Genomic DNA, 22,001 nt, shown 5'->3' with positions numbered 1-22,001 from the left:
CGGGCTGGACTCCGCTTTGTCCTCGGTGAAAGCCGATCCGGCGATCCACAGCGTGCAGTTGATGTATTTCCTCAGCGACCAGCACGGATCAGCTCTAGGCATGTCGGAGCGGATATCGTCCTCTTTTGGAAGATCAAACAAAGTAGTTTCGCTTTCACAACGAAGCACACAGCATCTTTATGACATGGCGGCGGAAACAACAAAACTACATCGAGAATAAAAGTTACGCCTTCTTTTTTTGCGTGAACATTTGGGCGGCGTTATGTAAATCTTCCCACATAGTGAGGTAGATATGTGGGGGCGTGTTAGAACGAGCCGTTTTAGGTAGGTGTGGCTAACTCTTAACTTTTATAAAGAATATCTCTTTGGATTTGAGACTTTAGTCTTTGCAACTTTACAGATCTTCTTTATGCACCAAGAGCTTGTAACACTCCAAAGAGGAAGGAAAAAATGAAATTGCATCATATGACCCCTTTAATTTGAAATGATTACAAATTGGCAGAACAGAATGAAATGGTATAAAATAATTGCATAATGTTAAACCAGACTACACTTCAAAACCTTAAAAGGAATAACATTTATGTAATTGTTTAACCATTACTTTTCACATTGTTATTTGGACTACTTTGGCACTGCTTTTTGACATTTTAGCAATAAACTTAGGTGTAATCACCATGATTTGTTTGCATTTTTCTTTATATTGTATATACTTCTAAGAAATAGTGTTAGGGTTAGGTTTAGAGTGAGATTAGCAGCTCAAAAGCACTATATACAGTAGAAATACAAAAAAGAACCAGGTCATCCCATTAGCTCATGTTATAAGTGGGTGTCTCAGCACTGTTGCTAAAATAAAACGTTCCTGTCTATCATATTTTCCTTCTGGTTGGGATTCCTTGAATGAGTAACTGAGGTGCAATAGTAGAGGGTTTGCTTTGGCTTTGCTGTTTGGTTTCATTTCCATTTTCAGGAAGGTGACTAATGCACAGATGTTTCCAGAAAACATAGCGATGAACTGTTCAAATACAGTTTCCAATTTGTCATGTCATTTCTCATAAGACCCTTGCGGTATGATCAGTGAGCATTTGTACTTTGCTGTGCCCCAGTAATACAAAACAGACGCTTATTTACATTTGTATAGTGTATGTATTTGTATCTGAGCACTGTTCAATTATTTCAAGTTGTTTGGGCCTCATTCATTGAAACAGGAACAGAATTATTCTTACATGTTACATTTTAGGAGTCTGTTCTACAAAGACAACCGTTCTGCCCTGAAGCATGTGGTTAACTATATTAGATGACATAAAGCATTTATTAATCTAGTTAATGTTGATTACAACATTTACAAATACATTATTAAAATCAAAAGTTAATGATATTTAATGGACCTGAGATAACATGGACTAACAATGAACAGTTGTACAGTGGTGGCCAAAATGATTAGAACACCTGACAGATCTGAAAATATTGACCTTTTTTTCCCCTTCAAAACATGATGATTTAATGAAACATGAAAATACAGCTAACTAACACAATAAAACACAATAAAACCATGACAGCATAAATTTTTTTAATCTGTTTTTGCAAATAAACTCTTAAAATATATATATAGACAGATTTACATATTGAGGTTATTTATCTTATATAATATCTGATTTAAAAGTATTTAAACTAAACGCCTAATAGAGAAAGGAAAAAATGAAATCGCATCATATGACCCCTTTAACTATAATCGTGTAATGGACTGAGGGTGTAATAAATAAGCATCGCTAAAGGCCAACAGCATCAATTTTGCTGTTGGCAAGCTCTTTTGTTGTAAACTGCTAATTTGGAGCGAGAGAAACTGGGGAGTAACTGCATTGCATCAGAGATGTGTCACTTTGCTGACAGCTGACTGTTCCAGTTTCGGTTTGCAATCTCTTACTCATAATATAACCCTAAATACCCTAAAACCCAACTAATCTAAAACCTACCTTGCTGGGACTGGCCATGTTTAATAAGGGATGGAGATAAAATCTGCAGGACAGTGTGCATTCCTGCTCTAGTATCATATTAATAAAAAAATTGTGTTTCTTGGAAAAAAGTACCACAATACAAGGCTGCTAAAAGAAAAAAGCAGGATGTCCTAGCATGTCAACTTTTGGCTCAACCACCAGTGTGTCTTTGGTCGGGACGTCCTGTTTGTTTAACCAACAGCAAAACCAGTTTGAATTTCGAAACTATATTTTCATTTCAAACTCTAACGAGGGCTTCTCTTCGAAGACATCACCCGTCCTTTGAAATTCCCTTTTCAACTGTCAAGGAATGGCAAACGTAGCTCTTCCCTCTCTTTGTTTCCTCCTCTAAGCTTTCAAATCCACACTCAATTCTTCATTCGTGCGTCATTGTCCGCTAAGCGCTAAGTCCTGCCCTGTTTTCTCTGTGCCTTAATTCCTCTTTTTTATTTTCTCCGCTCCCCTGCACTTTCATGACCCAGGTCTTATGACTCACTCGGCTTTAAGTCGCTGGCCCAGCAGGCTCTTTCCGACAGCTTCATGACTTGTGGAAACAAATCTTTGTCATCCACACTCTCCGCATTTTCCAGACTGCAACTTTCCTTAAAGAGGAAGGAGGAGGCTAGAGAGATACGGAGAGATTCCCAGCAGCTGTTCTCTGCCTTCACAGTGGCTCAAGGATACGCCAGGGTGCGTTTGTATGACACATTCAACCTTTTTGTCCAGCGCTGACTCAGAGGTTAACCGGGAACACATCCGGTACATCCAGTAACCAGACATGGCACCACGAAATGTTGCAGTCAGAAACAGAAGAATGAGGGGAAATTCACCACTGGCAACCCTGGCCATTTTATAATACATTGGCTGTCTATACAGTAGAAAAATTATTAAAATATATAATGACTAGACAAATCTGAGAAAAGAGGCTGTTCCTATTTGACTAAAAGGTAGGAAAACTTCAACACCCATAATGCACTGGGCTCGATCCGACGGTTTGTGAATGCGGAGACAAAAATCCGGAAGCACGATCTGTAGTTTTCACAAAAGCCCTTTTGCTGAGGGATATCTGGGTGATGTTAACAGAAATGTTCATTCACATCACACTGCATTCTAGTATATCAGTATTAGGGGGTATTGCGTTACAAGTAAACACGAGTTACATAATCAGATGACTTTTTCCAAGTAAAGTAGTACAGTAACACATTACTTTCAAATTTGCAAGAAAATTACTTTTTCAAATAAGTAACACAAGTTATTTTGTTTTCCCATTTATTGACGGACAGCTCTCCTGTTCACATGTTGAGAGAAATTGGAAGTAAATGCAGAGGCAGAGGCACTTAATTCAGGCTGGACCTTATTCATTTAAGTAACGCAACATTGTAAGGCATTACATTTAAAAGTAACTTTCCCCAAAACTGCTACTGACATTGTAACAATACCAAGCTGGTTTGAAGAATGTTGGTAGTCAAACAGCGGATGGTAGCCAATGACTTCCATAGTATGAAAAAATACTATGGAAGTCAATGGACACCGTCAACTGTTTGGTTACCAACATTCTTCAATATATCTTCTTTTTATGTTCAGCAGAAGAAAGAAAGTCATACAGGTTTGGAACAACCTGAGGTTGAGTAAATGATGACAGAACTTCAGAAAGTGAAGACTGTTTGGTTATGATTCATATTCAAATGTTCTAGCTTTAGTTTCCCTTTTTGAATGCTGAATACAGACTACTGCCACCTGGAGGTATGGAGAGTTATCTTGCACATGGAGTCCTCGCATACCGACGCAGACCATATGTAAGTTGGCCATTAGGTGTAGTCTTTGCAACGTGTTCAAGTGCAACTTTTTGGCCCAGATGCAGGCCATAAGCTTGGTGTGTCATGACCTTTACTAACCTGCATCACTGAGAGATCAATCATGATGTGACCCTTGAAAACAAAAGAGCTGAATATATGACCTCATCCAGACAATGGTTTCTGGAATTGCTTTAGTCAGCGACCAAATATGTTTATGTAAGTACTGGATGCTCTTCTACTTCAGAATCCCATGCTTTCCTGGTCATTTTGGCTGTAATGCGATGCTCTAATTTTACACAGTCAGCATATGCGTGTTATTTCCAGCCTCATTCCTCAAACACTGACATGTTTGGACAACAAATTCCTCTGTTTTAGAATTTATGGCTGAACAAATACTGTAAAGCAAACATCATGTGGCATAAATCAATTACTTATTACGGTAGTAATTATTATAAACAGAGCCATGTGTATGTGGTGTATGTCACACTGATTAAATTTAATCACATTATTTCAAATATGTGACTGTTAAGTATGTAACGTTAAACTTTTTTAAAGATTTATTTATTTTTCATCTGAATATTATTTACGGGTCCCCATTTCATCACCACCAGCACAAATAAAAAGCAAGAAGACTGCATGACTGTCGATAATGTGAAGCTATTTTACGCAGAAGTTCATCCCCATAATGCTCAACCATGTACATTTTGAATTACCAAAAATTTATAATTGTAATCAGTGTTGGGGAAAGTTACTTTTAAAAGCAATGCATTACAATATTGCATTACTCCATAAAAAAGTAACTAATCACAATACTTAGTTACTTTTTATGGAAAGTAATGCATTACATAAGTTTTGGGTTACTTTTTGTCACCTGGGCTAGGCTTGCTTATTTGTTTTTTAATAACAAAAAAGACCCAAAAGTTGTATTTTTGGTGACTGTAAAGGCCCTTTCACACCAAAAGTGAAATTAATAAGCCTCCGGCTGAAGGAAGACTTTCTGCCTCTGCACCTCACTCCCAATTTCTCTCAACACAGGGACAGGAGAGGTGTCAGTAAATAAATGTGAAAACAGATTATTCTTTGTATTCTTTGTCAGATTATTTCTTTGTAAATTTAAAAGTAAGGTGTTACTTTACTAGTTACTTGAAAAAAAGTAATCTGATTACGTAACTCACGTTACATTTAATGCGTTACCCCCAACACTGATTGTAATACTACCACAGTGTAATCAGTTATTTACTCAATTCACTCCATAAGCACATAAATTCCAGTCTTGCTGTGACAGGGCTAAAATAACATAGGGGATAGTTATAATAAAAACTGTTGATACTTGACCAGGTTATAACCACATTTTAGCATTATAGGCAGTAGTTTAACAACCAACCACTGAAAAACTCATATTTGTTGACTTGTACTCTAAATGTTATGGGGGGCACATATACTGTATATGGTGGTATATGGCAGTTGTAACCCTGGTGGGAAAATATGATTTCTTGAAAGTAAAAAAAAAACTTCCCTTTGGCACAAATGACACAGTTTACTGTGAATAATCCAGTATTGATTTCTCCTGAATCTTAAATCTTATTCTTGAATCTAAACTGACATGCACATTTGATTTAACTGGTAGAACCTGCTTTTTAACACGGGTTATACAGTAGAAGTTTTGTTTTTCGAAGTGGCAGCACATTCTTTGGTTACACCTGAATTGGCTTATTTATAATGTGTCACTCATTTTTTAAAATTTATTTATCATCTATGCATCTCCCAACTGAAACAGCAACTAACATATGATTTGCTTGATTTCTTCCATCTAATCATAATAGTGTGACACAAACCCCTACAGTAGTTCTATACAGTTTCCACAAATGTGCATAATATTTGAATAACATAACGTTATTGTTTTTGATTTTGATTTTGAATATATGTTTAATACAAAGTCTCAAGAAGAATATAATTCAATATGATTCTGGGTGGCATGTTTTAGGTATTTCCATCCAAACACACGGAAAACAGAATCTGCAGTCTGTAATCAGTTTCCCCGCCCTGCTCCAGTACATCCATGTACACTGGAATGAAACGGTGCTTATCGTGCCAGCGCACATCTCATTTCAAAAGCACAGACTAATACAAATGACTCACTGGCATATGCTAAAGGTCACATACCAATAGATACGGGGGGGGGCCATGTTTTTGCATTTACAATGCTGTCACGTGACCTTCACAGGGCCATCTATGCAGGCCATAAAAAACACCTATGAAGACAGCAGAGATCAGATGTTGACACAATGTAGAATTCTGTTGTTACTCTAGTCATGTAGATTTACTGGTGTGAAAAAAGCTAGGCTGAAGGTTTTGAAATGTGATCAGCTGTGGAGGAAAACTAAAGGAGTCTCTAAAGTTCCCAGTCGAATGCTGAGTATAAACAACCCAGAGTATCCTTAAATAAATTTACTACTCCTATGTGAATGTACCACTTAATGTCGAAAGATGATATATGAGCAGGTCTAACAAGAGTTCAGGGCTTTTCCAAATAACAAGAGCAGCTCGCTCTGAGAACACACACCAAATATGGCATGATGTAGCATATGATGCCTCTGGGTTAATCTCACACTCACACACAAAATTCTGTTGGTGTGAAAAGGATTGTCTTTTATCACATTAAGGAGAATGATGTTCAATGTTTCCTGTGGTTGAATAAAAATGGACACAAAAATCAGCACATAAGTTTGTTTCTGTTCTGTCAACACAGAATTGACTATAGAGCAGGGTCAGAATTGTACAGGGGCTTGGGGCATAAATGCACCAAATAAATGAACAAAATTACCCCTCAAGCTCAAGATAAGGGGGTTGAACAATTAAACATAATTTATTACGACTGTCACGATTAAAATGAGATGTGAAAATCAATGAAAAGTGGCCGTTTCATACTGGATGCGTAAGCAGAGCGGAAACAGCGCATGCTCATTGTTCTTTTACACTGGTAGTGTTTGTAGCTCGCAGCTGAACCACGGCGTGTATATTATAGGGATGTCCCGAACCGATTAAGCATTTTTTAAACTGATCGGTATCGGCTCTCCTAAGTCTGATCGTTATTTTACATCAGCTGTCATGCCGGGGTCTTGCAGTAGGTGGCGGTATGCACCTTCCAGAAGCTTTGCCAACCGCCATGCATGACGCATAAGAACCAATGAGATCTGTTCTAGCACCTCACACACGTTCAAGCTTCCATGTTTAGCGTATTTGATGCACACTTTAGTAACGAATCACTCAAAAGTCATTTATTTACCGTTTACTTTCATCTGCCGTCAGACTATCTTAAATGTTGTTGTCATAATGTGTTGCGTCTTGCTTTGGACTTGACTGACAGACTGACATTCTGGCATTCGCAAGCTTCATGCTTTCTAACCTTATCTCCACTTTTTTCCCCCTTTATGTTGCAATTAATTTGCTTATTGTACATAAAATACTAGACGTTTATATCTGTAGTCTCATACAAAAATAACGACTTTATTCAACAATTTATTCTCTTTCGGGTCAGTCTCCACCACCATTTGCATGCATGTTCCACGTCAGACCTGCATCACACGCATGCGTCGTGTTACTGTCGTGAATGGCGGCAGACTGACCCGGAAGAGACGAAATCATTGAATAAAGTCGTTATTTCTGTTTTCTTTGCGCACAAAAAGTATTCTCATAGCTTCATAAAATTACGGTTGAACCACTGATGTCACATGGACTATTTTATCGATGTCCTTACTACGTTTCTGTGCCTTGACCGTGGTAGTAGCCTTGCTGTCTATGGAGAGTCAGAAAACTCTCGGATTTGTGTTCCGAAGATGATCGAAGGTCTCACAGGTTTGGAACAACATGAGGGTGAGTAATACAAAAGCTGCCACTATGGCAGTATCCTTTCAAAAGGTACTACGATATTCCATCTAGGTACTAAAATGTACACTTTAGATACTAATATACACCATTCAGGGGTTAATAAAGCACAAAAGTGTACACAAGGTACCGCCCCAGTGACAGCTCTTGTACCTCCATGTGAATGTATGGACAGTAAGGCAGATTACCTGCTGATGGCCAACACGAGCTGATCTGTGCAGGCTTTAATGCGGTTCTGAGCCTCCATGTGTGTCATGGTCTCTGTACTTTCTCCATTGATGGCTAGGATGGTGTCTCCAGGGCACAAATCGGCCAGCGCTGCTTTACTCGCAGGTGTTATCTAACAAAAGACAAACAAAAGAAAGGTTAAGGAAGCACCACACCCAAGACACTGCAGCGCCTGCCAGGTACTATTACTGACTGACTGGAAACCATCAGTGAGACAAAGCCGACAACTAGACCAATGACAGTTGATCAGTCACTCACTTGACTAAAGTGAAATGTAATGACTATTCAATGTGACGCATCCACGCTTATGAGGCATAGGTACTGTAGCTCTGATTAGTTTGCTTTTTTGACTCTATGAGTTGCAAGACTTGCCTATCATTATTCAAGATTATTTATGCTTAGCATAAATCTCACAAAGAAATGATTAATTTCATCCCAAAAAAGGGGGAAAAAAATTGCACAATGATCCAAATTTCCCCTTAAATTCTCATTACTTTAATGTGGGGAAAAACTTATTTTGCTAACATCAATCAATCAATAAATAAATACATAAATAATTCACAACATTGTTATTGCACTGTGAAAAGAACACTAATTTTCATTACCACTCAGCAATTAAAAACATCTTGTCAAAACATTTTTTATTATTAAAATTTGCATTAATAATGTACTGCAAGTACTGTGTAAGAATATTATGCATTACCTGGGAATGAAACCAATGACCTTGGCATTGCAAGCACCATGTTCTCTTTATTTACATGATTCATGCATGATTTCAATATTTTTTTTTGTGAACAGAACTTCACCAATATTCTGCCAAAACAAAAGCTAAAGGATTTGAATTGTTATAAGCTTGATGGTTTGAATATTTGAAAGTGAAGAAATTTAGACATTAACATTAGTATTGTAGTGTAAAATAAAATTGTTGTAAATATTATCAAATGTTTAATTTTTACTTTGCATTTTTACTTTATTTCGATTTTACTTATTTTACGGTTTTATTATTAGTATTAAAACATTCTACTACTACTACTATTACTCTCTCGGTTGTCCATCGAATCCGATGACGACGTCCACGCCTTTATCGGTGAGATCTTTGATGGCTAAACAGTCCTATCCTGGATCCACACACTCGATTACAGGTGGGGCATATGTATGTAATCAAACGGTTACAATTTAGCTTCTTTTTGTTGGGCTTTTGCAGCCGCAGGGGGGGGGCGCACTTTCATATGGAGCTTGGCCACAATCATACGATGGTCTGTCCAGCACTCTGCACCTCTCATGGCACGAGTGATGAGAACATCCTTGATGTCACTACACCGCACAATGATAAAATCAATCATGTGCCAGTGTTTAGAGCGAGGGTGCATCCACGAGGTCTTATACTTTGCCTTCTGCTGGAAGATGGTATTGGTTATGGTGAGGTTATGCTCAGAGCAAAGAGTCAATAATCTCATACCATTTGCATTCACCCTACCAATGCCATGCCTGCCTAGTACTCCACTCCATATTGTGTTGTTTTGTCCGACCCTAGCATTGAAATCCCCAAGCAAGAGGATCTTGTCACTCTTAGGGATCCGGCAAAGAGCTTCATCCAGTGCCTGATAAAAGCATTCCTTGGCCTCATTCTCAGATGGTAAAGTTGGTGCATAGGCACTGAGAAGTGTGGCATAACGCTTTTTTGCCAGGGGGATACGGAGGGTCATTAGCCTTTCACTAATGCCAACAGGTATTTCTGTGAGACTTGGTAGAATGGTATTCTTGATGGCAAATCCTACTCCATAGAGATGTTGTCCACCTGGAGGGAAACCTTTCCAGAAGAAGGTGTAACCCGTCCCTTCCTCTGTTAGAGAACCTTCATCCAGAAGCCTGGTCTCAAACAGGGCTGCAATATCGATGTTGTAACGGCTCAACTCAGCAGCGATCAGGGCTGTTCTCCGGTGAGGTCTGTCAGAGGAACCATGCAAGTCCAGGAGAGTCCTTACATTCCATGTTGACAGTTTATTACTGGCAACATGGCAACAGTTTATTACAGTTAGTATTACTACTACTACTGCTACTACCACTAATAGTAATTTTTATTTAAATATTTTATAAAATAATAACAAAATTTGCACAAAAAAAAAAAAGATTAAATATTTTATCTGTTTACTTGCATGTCATGTGACAATTTAACTTTCTTTAGAGGACTCAATGTGTCATTAAATTATTAAAATATTAACCTAAAATCCCAGAGGATATATCAAGTAAATATTTTACTTATAAGGGGATCTGCTGACAAAAAATGTTTTGGTACCCTGCACTATATTGTACACTAAAAGTGTTCTGAGATTATAAGAGTACTGTGCAAGGAAAAAGTCTTTATTAATCAATTAACCATAATTTGTGTGGAAAGGATTAAAAGTTGTGTTAAAAAGATTAAAACGATTAAAAGGTGTTTTACTGCCATTTCAGCTGGAAACTGCAGTGAATTGTAAGTATGGGTAAGTTTTTCCAATGAGCCTATGTTGGATTTTTTTTCTTCTTTTACTTACAGTAATGAGAGACTTTTTTTTTCTGACAATAGAAAAGGAAATAATGAGTCATAAAAGGAACATCATAATGCCAAAGATCTTTGTAATAAAAATTATTCAAAAAAATAAAAAGGCATATAATTGAAACTATGTAAAACCAAGTTTCTGTTTTTTTCTTTTGATTTTATTGATAAATATATATCTAGATATGGTTTTAATGACAAGCAGTTTTCATGAGAAGCAAGAACCGAACATTCTTTTTTTTTAAAGTATTTTAAACAATTACAGTAAACAATGGCTAAATTCTTTCAAAAAAGCATTTATGTGTTAGACTTCAGCTGCTCGTGTTCTCTACACATGACAACAATTTTCAGTAATTATATCATCTCACGTACCCTTATCACTCATCCTGCCAGCAGTCACTGGCTTTGAGATCTCACAAACTAAAATCGGTTATCTGTTCAGTTTGTGGGGATAAAACTGGTCATTAGGTTTTACAGCAGCCACCATTTTTTGATCTCTGGATCAAAATATACTTAGCGATGCAATGCAAATAGCTATTTTAACCATTAGATATACATTTTATGTTAGTAAGGAACTGTCATATAAGGTTGATATTATAAATCTATACTCTACTTTGTTAAAAGAAGTGTTTCACAATAGAGCATTACATGTAGAAATCACTTACCACAATGACAAGTTGTTTAAAAAATGGATGCATGTAGAAATCAGGTATCAAAAAACATTCTGATCTACAGCAAAATGTTAATTGCTTCTGTAACCTGGCATAGTAAAAATTACGGCTGGGCGATAAAATGATATCATACTGAGTCTCGATCAAATTTATGACAACAGCCAGTCAGTGCTTCTCACTAATAGGCTAACCATTTTATTAGGGAAAAACTACCACACTGAAACTGAAAGACCTTCACAACAACCTGTCAAAATAAAAGTCCAGTTTAACTTGAAGAATTTATGACAGAAATATATTACTATTCTATACTAAAATGTATTTTCAAGTAATAATAATAATAATAATAATAATAATAATTTTAAGGAATATCATACAACCATGGCATTTTTTATTTACACAATTATACAGTACAGCATATTATTTGATAAAGATGCAACGTTTTGTTGTAAATTATGTCTTCATTTCATTACATTTTAAAAGACTGATTAAACTGATAAAGTTTTATGAATTTAAGTAGACACCATTGTTTTTATGATAAATTTGTATTAAATCATAATTGTGAACAAACAAAATATCTTTACATTCAATCTAAAGGTCTAACAAACATGTGGAAAGCATTTCCTTCCCCTTTAATGGTAAACGACTATTGTGATGAATACTGATATCGTATGATATGGAGAAAAAAAAAACATTGTGATAATATTTTTGGCCATATTGCCCAGCCCTAGTAAAATGAAATAAAAATAAGCTAAAATAATTTGATACTGAGATAATCACTATTGTTAAAGATCCATTATAAATACACACTGTAGATACAATTAAGTTGAAGTATTCAAAGACCTCCAAATGCACAAAAGACCACTTTGGATGTTAAGCCAGGAAATTGCCTGAAATTGTTCCTAAGTACAGAACACTTGACTCAAGCACCGAGGGCTGTTGTTATTACAGTGGGATATAGCCTACCTAAATGTCATTAACTACATGACTATATCAGCAAACTGCCTATAATAAGCCAAGCACATATGCACAACCCTAAATATTTTGCAAACAGAAGCTCCTGACCTACTAATAAGACTAATTCATCCCATTTCTTCAATGCCATGTGTGACTGTCCTGAGTCACACTAAGACACATGGTGTTTTATCTTAGAACATCTTGGTTTACCCTGCTCAGAAAATGACTAGTTACAGAGAACAATTTATGTGATGTGAACTCTCAGAAAAAAAGATACAAAAGCTGTCACTAGGGCAGGACCTTTTCAAAAGGTACACATTTGAATCCATATTGGTAGCTTAAAGGTACATATTAGTATCTAAGGTACAAAAGTGTATCTATTGAAGAAGTACCACCACAGAGTTACAGCTTTAGTTTTTTCTGAGAGTGTGAAGGCAAATTTTTCACATTGATCTAAGAAAAATCAAGTTTGTTTTGGCCAAAAACCTTAGCTTTACAGAGAAAAACATTGGAAATACATTATCAGAGCTTGACAATGTAGAGATAATGATGAGGAGAAAGGATGGGTTAGTTGTCAAAATAAAAATATGTGTTATATATCCCTTAAAATGTTTAATGATTATAATGGGAATATGAAAAACCATGTATACTAGGTTGCTGAAAATGTGTACTTTGTTCACTGAACACTCACTGAAAATTGGATATAAAGAGTCAAAAATGGTACCCAGTACCACAATGTCATAAGCGGTTTACAACAACCTATCCTGAATGTTTCACAAGCCTTCACTGTATAACTGCTTATTTTTTATCCTTCCAGACCAAACGCTTTACATTTGTGATAAACACAGTATGACACAAAGTTCCAAAAAACAATTTAGTATAGAGCCACTGTTCTAAACCAGTTTAGCTTCAGGATCCAGATTTTACACTGAAGTCCCAACAAATTACGAATATGCTTGCCATGCAACAGTGAATCATGCTTTCGTTGTGGTCAGCCCGAACCATGTTTATCTTTGTTGCAACTCGACCCGTGTTTATTGTAAACTGGAACATATTTTCTTGAACGTTTGTTCTTTTGTATTGTTTTTCAAGGATGGGGGCACGTCACGCAACCTGTCAGTGCTGGCATCTGCCTAGCTTCTACCTACCATCAGATGAATTCACATTGAAATAACGAGTTTTTTTGGACAAGCATTGTTTGATTAGGCAATCCTTAGCATTAAGCATTGTTTTTTCCCTACCGTCCATGACCCTGTCAGAATAGAGCAGCGACTCATTTTTTTTTTAGATGCAACCGACCAGTTGTATAGAGCATTTGAACAGACACTCAACTTTAACAGTGTTGCATGGCAAAACGCCCATGACGCTGAACAATTGTGAACTTTGATGAGTCCTGTGCTTGAAAATCTCCTATTTGCTACTTTTTGAATAATGTCACATGGCTTCCTGGAATGTGGCTGTGCTACGAATGCAGGGCTGTGGACAATGAGCTGCAGCATGCCAGCATTACTGCATGCCCTTACAGAGCAATAACAAGAGGAAGGCCCTGGATGCAATAAATTAGCCTTGTGAAATTCCCAAGGGATACTAGCCAGACACTGAAGATTAACAGAGTAAATATGTTTATAAGATGGTGCATGCTTAACCTGTTCGGACAATTTTGGGTTTATCATAGGAATGAAAATGAGATTCAGATCTTTTCAGTTATTTTTGTAGTGAAGAGTAGTGAAAGCATTGCTCAATTCTGCCTTCTGTGTGACACGGGGCTGTGAATTCCTGTGAATGGATGGCCACGTTTGTCAGTCTGGACAAGTGCTGACAATTTGTTATGTATTGCACGCTTGGCAGTGATTCAGTCAGCTTTTACCTCACCGCTCTCACATTCACCAGGAAAACACCAAATGTTCAACTCATTAGCCCAGAAGCGAAAGCATTTTACAACAAGGTTTGTGGAGACCCTATGGCTATTGTAACTGCAGATTTCAACACAACGTCTCCATATTACCAATGCATCTGCCACTTTATCCGAATCAGCTGTCCACACTCATTTTACTAAAATTGCATCTTGGGTTGTGTTTAAACTGTTACCTCATTCCATTTGGAGGTTTTCCATTCTGATTCTGGATTGCCAACGGACAACTTAACATCTGCAACCCTAACAGACACTTTCCGTAACAAAACCTGTGGCTGACCTATTAATCTCAGCATTTACTGGGAAATCTATCCCCAGTGCCAGACGGAAACCTTCACAGGATGTGAACACAAAATATCCGAAGCCGAGCCTCTACTTTACCAGTTTCGTGCTCAAACCTGTGCTGCTGATGAGCCTTTCACCAGCTTTCAGTACGATCAAGCTGCTATCTTTACAAGTTGCAGATGTTTCTTTGGCCTGCACAACATCAAAAGCATTCAACGCAAGGTTCTTACTCTGGCTAGGGGTTATTTTATTTGTATAGGATCTGCATCTGGATTTTTATTAGCTCTAACCAACAGCTAGAAAACTGTACCTACATTCACTCCATCCATTCATCCACTGGACGGGTGGATGGATGGATGGATGGATGGAGTAGACTAAACATCCACGACCACTTCATACCACAGATAAAGCCCCGGCTGGCTGTAAATATTAATTGGTGAAAACCAGCTGCCGCTTTTCTAAAGCAATGTAAGTGGAAGGCAGCTGAATAAGATTTCTTCTGGCACAAGCATTTACTGACCACAAATATGCAGTAAATGATAGGGTTTGTCCAGCATGATTCAGCTTTTCATTCATTTGAGAAGCATCGAAGTCAGTGCCCAAAGAAATGTGAAAATCACAAAGGCGATCTCTGAAATATCTTAAATGTGATCTCTTCATAAATTGACAGTTTGGCCAAAAATCTAAATTCTGTCAGTATTTACTCGTCTTCATGTTGTTCCAAACCTGTTTTTTCTTCAGTTGAACACAAAAGTAGATATCTTGAAGAAAGTGGGTAACTAAAAAGTTGATGCAAAATTATACTATGGAAGTCAATGGCTACCGTCAGCTGTTTGGTTATGAACATTCTTCAAAATATCTCCTTAAGTGCTCAGCAGAAGATAGAAACTCGTACACGTTTGGAATAGCTTTACAGTGAGTAAATGATGCTGTCATCATTTTCCTTTTTGGGTATACTTTCCCTTTAAGTCTCTTGCTTTTTACATTTTTCTCCTAAATCTCTCAACTCCTCAGCCCAAATTGTAAGAGATCTTAATATGAACTCAAAAATGTTTAGATTCTTCCAAGATCAAATCATCTGACGGATGCTATTAATTTTACAGCTATATGCTCAAACTGTAAGTCAACAACTCTCTTGATGTTTCTCCTCTTATTTCTCTGAAGAGATTTTTGAAGATGACGTTGTTTATATTTCAATGGAACCAAACTAAGAACTTAAGTTTAATGAGCATAAAAGAGCAACTTCTGACCAATATGTTTGCTTGACACAGCGGTGTGAACAACAAAATCATGTGAAATTTAATATAGAATTTGCTTGATTATATACAACATTTTATTCCCCAACTAATTGTGAAAATATAGTGTTTTCTGTCCGTTCTAAGCATTTTCTGAATTATGGAGTAACAAAAAGGAGATAAAAAACTTTTGACTCTAATATGTCAAAAAAACTAAACAATAGTTGTAGTTCTAAACAATTTTGAAACAGACATCATCCAGTGTTTAGATTTTGTACTAGACATTTATGCAAATTAGCGCATATTTCATTAAATATGACTCATGTGCATATTTAAACCTAAAATTTTAGAAAACTTGTAATACAATTTTTTTTTTGCAATTATCAATGTAACCAATCAGCTCGGTAAGTAAGGCGATAACTATTAGTTATTTTTTTTTACCCTATTCACCTGCAGTGTCTTATTTTCGTTACAAAGTGGGACGCAAATGCAAAGACGGTCACTATCTTGCTACTGTAACAGAACCGACACAACATACAACGCAAAGCAAGAGTTGTGAAGTAGTTCATCTATCTTTAGAGATGTAAACCAAAAATGTTATGTTACATCTTTACAGTGAAATAGCACGCCGGGTGTAAAGAGGCCCTCGCCTCCGTTGCATTGTAAAAAAAAAAGTTCATCATTAAAGAGAAGAATAAGAAAAGACGTACTCTTGAAATGGTGAGCGGTGCGCTGAAGTCCCGTCCGCCCACCAGACGAAAACCCCACGGCGAGGGACCGGTGAGAGTCACAGTGTGAGACATATTTGATTCAAACAGTATCCACAGCAGAAAAACTGCGCTCTCCTCATTCACTCTTTAAATAAAACTAGTGCTGTCGAGTGAGGAGGAGCAACTCCCAGCAGCGCTTGCTTCAGGGGAGGAACAGCGCCGCTATGACAACCATACACAGCTTCACAACCCACCCACTACAACACAACCTTTTTTCTTTTTTTTTTATATATATATTTTTTACTTTATCTAGTAACTACTCACACGCCATGTGTAAAAATAATAACAGCAAGAAATCAATAAAAATATAAAAAATAATAATAAACAAAACAAAAAAACTGCTTAATAAACAACACACAAATGAAGAACTATATACAGAGGGGTATTGAAACAAGCCCTTATCAATAATTACAAAATAAATATGATAATCCTTAAAAAGGATAACATTTCAAGGCTTTACAACAATCCATAGTCTTTTTGGCCTTAGCACTTGACAAAGCTCAAACTTAAATTGCACAAAACTAGGTGTACTTTTGGCCCATCGAAATTTTATGAATGTGATATTTCCCAAACATAGCAAACAAGTTAAGAACAAAACACATTTTCTTCTCTAAGGCTTCAGTGCAACAGAACACACAATTAATTCGGTGCATATGCAAATTAACACAACATCATACGCAATGAAGACTTTTTAGAGCGAGAAAGAAAGCCAACTGGGACCCAATTGGGCTTATTTATCTCACAACAAAACAGCTCAATTGCTTTTTAGTGACACTCTTAAAAGGTTCTTTGTTGGCATCTGTGGTTCCATGAATTCCACAAAAGGTTCTTTATAATGGAAAAATATTAGTTTTAGATTTATTTGTTTCTCTTTTTCTTAGATTTTTTAAATGATCTTCACGTAAAAAAAAACGTTTGAATTGTTTAGAATTGTAGCTCCGCCCCTTTTTAGCGCTGCTCGTTGTCTTCTGTCTACGTTTGTATTTTCACAGCCTGAAGGTAAGCTCGTACGAATTAAGAATGACATTGTTGTTATGACATCTGCTTCGAACATTACAATGCCCATCATGATAACTTTCGTTAACTCTTAAATAGGCCTACGTAAATCCACTTCACTAGCTAATTAGGCTACTCTTACACAGCTATGCAATAGACCAATTATAGGTTTGTAAACATTCAGGATGCGCGCGCATCATGGTTGCAGAAAACCCGGGAGAGATAGCCTTTACGGCTAGAGAATTTCACGGATAGGGTACAAAATTTGGTTTACATTGAGCCCACTTCTTCTTATGTATATGGAATTTTCCTAACAAAATAAACAAATGTATAATATGTTGTTCTTTACAATTCAAATTTTCGTTTTCTGTATAAAAAAGTACATCAAATATACTAATTTCTATCATACACTCTATTTTCCTGTTAATATAGAATTCCAAATCCTTCCATTTATCTCCACTTGTTCCCAGTGTTTTTCTGCAAGTGATGTAACTGTGACGTCTACTCTGAATTGGTCTATAGAGCTACCACAAAAAGGAAGTTTAAAGACAAAATTCTAAAGATGGCATTACACTTGTTTCTCTGATGCATAAGGTCATTTTATGTGCCTTTGTTTTTTTCCATTTAGTGTGGCATCATATACACTATTACTTGTAGCCTACTCCAGACAATACTTGTAAATCAGACAAACAAAATGGTCAGCGGTGCTCATATGAATGAATCCCGGCACATTTAACCAACATGAGCAAAAAATACGTCTCTTTAGTTTGGTCACGCTCATTAGTTTGGTAAAGCAGCCAAACCCTCACCTTTTTCAACAGTTTCAACATTGCAAACATCAGTCAAAACATAAAGATAAAGTCGACACTGTTCATATCCATTTTCCTTGACCCCAACTCTTCACCGCATTTATTTTTCCAAACAACTATCCAATTGGCAGAAAGTCAAAATTAATATGTTGCTTTACAGTACGAGATTTGGAACGGTAATATAGATTTCCTAACCAATTCCTGAAGGCAATGAACATATTGGAGAAAATTAGACTGTTTTATTCACGTTGTTAGCATAATGCTATATGGAATATTAGTAGCAGATGTATTTGTAGATGACGTGATGTGCAATCATGTCCAACTTCTGAGTACAGTAGGACTATATGTGCTTTATCACATGTAGGGAGAGCCGTGTGGAATAGGGAAAGATCAAATGTAGGGGCTATTCAAAGGCTTCACATACAAAAATAATAAAATATGTATCTATTCTTCGAAGTTGAAGTAAAGCATTTAGACTTTTCATGAATAACAAACATGTGTTTGACAGATGGTCCTGTTTAATACTTAATAGTGTTGTGTGTTAAAAAAGGAGTTGATGTGTGTCACATATGCAGAGCAAGTGAATAATACTCCATGACAAACAGCCTTGGGCTTTTCATTGGTTGATTCTTCCTACCTCATTTCTACCTCATGCTCACTGCATGTAAAACTGCAGCTTTCTTATTTATTTTATTTTATTTTATTTCATTGACTTATGAAAAAATACAGGTGTGAAAGAAAAAAAAACAACTTGTGGAGCTGACGGTCTGCAAGATGACATGAAAATTTCCTTTGAATCATAGACAAAAGCATACAAACATATGGAAAAGAGAAGAACCTGGCTTGGGAAAAGAGGGTATTGGATCAAAGGTTTAAGATTAACCAGAACAGTCATAAATGCTTACAAACTGTGACTCCTTTGTCAGGTCACCTGACAGAACAAGGTCTGAATCTGCTCAGGACACTTCTGCAGAAGTCATGTTTTGGCCAGTTTGATTTGGTTTTCAGCTACCAATGATAGTATAATTCTGCATCCTCACCTTTGAAATAACATTATCTTTTTTATCATTGATTTATGACTGCGCTTTAAAAAAGGTCAACATCAGATACACTTCAGAACATAACAAATACAGAGAAAATGTGTAGCTTCTTACCTAAACATCACTGTATTAATCATTACAACACAAATGATGTCATGCCCATTATTATTCCACACCCTGTTAAATGGATGTGACTTTACACAGACATTCAGCTTCAGAATAGAGAGCTTATAAGTGTTCTAGCCGAGGGCAAAGTCGAGTCAACACAAGGCCAAGCTTGTTACATACAGTACTTAGTGAGTTTTTGCATCATCCTGTTTTTATCTACTGTGTTGCAACAAAATTACCAACAGTTCTTTCACATTAACAATAGCTTTTTCACAAACACCACGAAATAAATAAAAAAAAAATCACTTTTTTTCATGCTTATGTGAGTCCATAAGTTTTTTTTTCATAATGTTATTATTTATTATTTTTATGTTTTCAAGCTTTTATTTTGGCGGGTTGCATGTCAGTGAATGAAATGAAATGTCACAGTTTTGCATTTTGCTATGAGCAAAACGGCAGCGCATACAGTAGCCTAGATTTATACTTTCAGTTCAAATGGAAATCTTATACAGTATTACAGTTAGTCGATCTAAAACGGTGATTGTGTATTAACAGCTGTTAAACATGTGAGTACGCAAATGAGCGGTATGAACCCATCGTATTTTTATTTTGATCGCGCATGCACACCAATTATGTGCATCTTATATATATACACACACACACACACACACCAGTTACCATAGCGGAGACTAATGCTAGGCTAACTAATGTAAGTGTCATGTAAAAAAAGTCCTGAAACAATTATAGAAGACAAGTAAAAAGTCATTAATAATTTAAGAATAATAAAATGACAAAGAATAGAACAAATACAATAGAAAAAATACAAATAAAATAAACAATTCTTTACATTTTTTGTGCGAGTCAAACTAACAGTACAGTATTCAGTTAAAAACCTACTAAATGTAAAAGTAAAACACTCCATAGTTTTCACTGTATGAATTAAATACACATTTAGTCTTATTAAAGCTACTAAAGTTATTCAGTCAAGAGCAGTGAGTGATTTATTTCTTGTTCTTTTGCAGCAAGTATATTAGGCTGCTGTCACTTTAAAACTGAATAAATATATTTAATCTAATTTAATCTAAATATATTTCATCTTTTTAACTCTTTTGATATCAAGCACATCACACACTACACTCTTAAAAATAAAGGCGCTTCACGATGCCATAGAAGAACCTTTTTGTCTAAATGGTTCCATAAAGAACCTTTAACATCTGAAGAACCTTTCTGTTTCACAAAAGGTTCTTTGTGTCGAAAGAAGGTTCTTCAGATTATAAAAAGGTAAGAAAGAGATGGTTCTTTAAAGAACCTTTGACTAAATGGTTCTTTGCGGAACCAAAAATGGTTCTTCTATGGCATCGCTTGAAGAAACTTTTGAAGCACCTTTATTTTTAAGAGTGTAGACTGCAGTTTTTTGACAGTCACATTACATAATTTGACTGATTTGGATGCAGTGCGGCACATGAATCGTTTTATCTTGATTATCGTACTTACATTATTGTTGGAAGCCAAAATAGCTGAAGCTAAAATACAATGAATCACAGGTCACACTTTATTTTAAGGTCCAGTTGTTGCTATTAACAAACCATTAACTACGACTTCTGCCTCAACAAACTCCTAATTTGCTGCTTATTAATAGTTAGTAAGGTAGTTGTTAAGTTTAGGTATTGTAGAATATGGCCATGCAGAATATTAGCTTTATAAGTACTAATAAACAGCCAACAGGCATGCTAATAAGCAACTAGTTAATAGTGAGAATTGGTCAATATTCTGGTGTTACCGAATCGCACAGCCCCACAATGGCTAAGCTGTATAACTGATATATAATTATACAGTATCACACTAATAAAAGTCATTTAAACTCAAATTAATGTTTCATGTTTACTCATTTGCCAAGTAGCCGTATAATAAGCAGCACACATACACTCCATCCCAATCACCCTCTTGAGGTTTGTTTTGTGGTGCTATTGCAACATCCCAACGGATGAAGGTCATAAAATGTACAAGAAAAGAACCCTTAGATTTGTACACTGCTGTGTGATCTATCTTCCTTACCAAGGCCATTGTGTGGCCCAAATCAGGGGTTTTGTTTGTTTTCTGGCATGCATGTTGTGTTCATTGGCCTATTCTTTGGTTTGTTTGGCCAGGATAAGCTTGAGGCATCTTGTTAGAACAATCCCCTGTGCTACTTTAAGAGTTAAGAGAAACGCAAACATCACGTCTTGTTTTAAGTTAAGGTTTTACTAATGTAGTACCACATGAACGCCCTCAGTCCTGCACGGACCATTGCACAGGGAAGTCTAAACTAAACCCACACCTAAAGAAATTGTCATAGGTTTTCATGTGGGTGTCAGAGATTTTTCCTGTCCAAGTGGGCGTTTTTTTTTTTTTTTGGCCAGGATAAGTTGCAAACCAGACCTGACTTAATGCTGAAATCTGGCGATGTGAAACTAACACTAACATTCAAGGCTAATATGGGCCATGTAGTCAAAATTGAAAAGGTTTCTTCTTATTAAATTATTTTTGTCTTATTAAGTTCTTTTGTTTAATACTCTTGTGGTTTGCTACTCTAAGACATTGGCTTTTTCTGGGAAATCCACAGGATATAAGGGGGATGCTGCAGAAGCTAAGAAGTTAATATTATTATTATTATTATTACTGGGTACAAAACATATTTTGCATACAACAGTACATATAACCAAGCATGTCAGGAATATATCTATAAATATGAACATAGACTTAGACATAATTACGAAACATGTTTTTACCAGCTACAAAGTTCTTG

At 36.3% G+C, this 22,001-nt stretch overlaps 1 protein-coding gene across 1 annotated transcript in view; it reads right to left on the bottom strand.

Moving 5' to 3' along the window:
• The window catches only part of LOC107742424 (PDZ and LIM domain protein 4), a 40,622-nt gene extending 24,256 nt beyond the window's left edge, over nt 1–16,366 (bottom strand). The window contains exons 1-2 of the mRNA XM_016555371.1: nt 16,204–16,366; nt 7,861–8,012 (exon numbers count right to left, since the gene is read on the bottom strand). Of these exons, the coding sequence (XP_016410857.1) occupies nt 7,861–8,012; nt 16,204–16,296 (245 nt within the window). The 5' untranslated portion in view covers nt 16,297–16,366. The remainder of the gene's footprint in view (nt 1–7,860; nt 8,013–16,203) is intronic.
• Nucleotides 16,367–22,001: the final 5,635 nt, after the last annotated feature.

Source organism: Sinocyclocheilus rhinocerous, unplaced genomic scaffold (genome assembly GCF_001515625.1).
Source record: "Sinocyclocheilus rhinocerous isolate Xijiao unplaced genomic scaffold, SAMN03320098_v1.1 scaffold1427, whole genome shotgun sequence".
Lineage (NCBI taxonomy): Eukaryota > Metazoa > Chordata > Actinopteri > Cypriniformes > Cyprinidae > Sinocyclocheilus > Sinocyclocheilus rhinocerous.
Note: the sequence above shows the minus strand (reverse complement) of the source record. Positions and strands in the feature narration are given on the sequence as shown.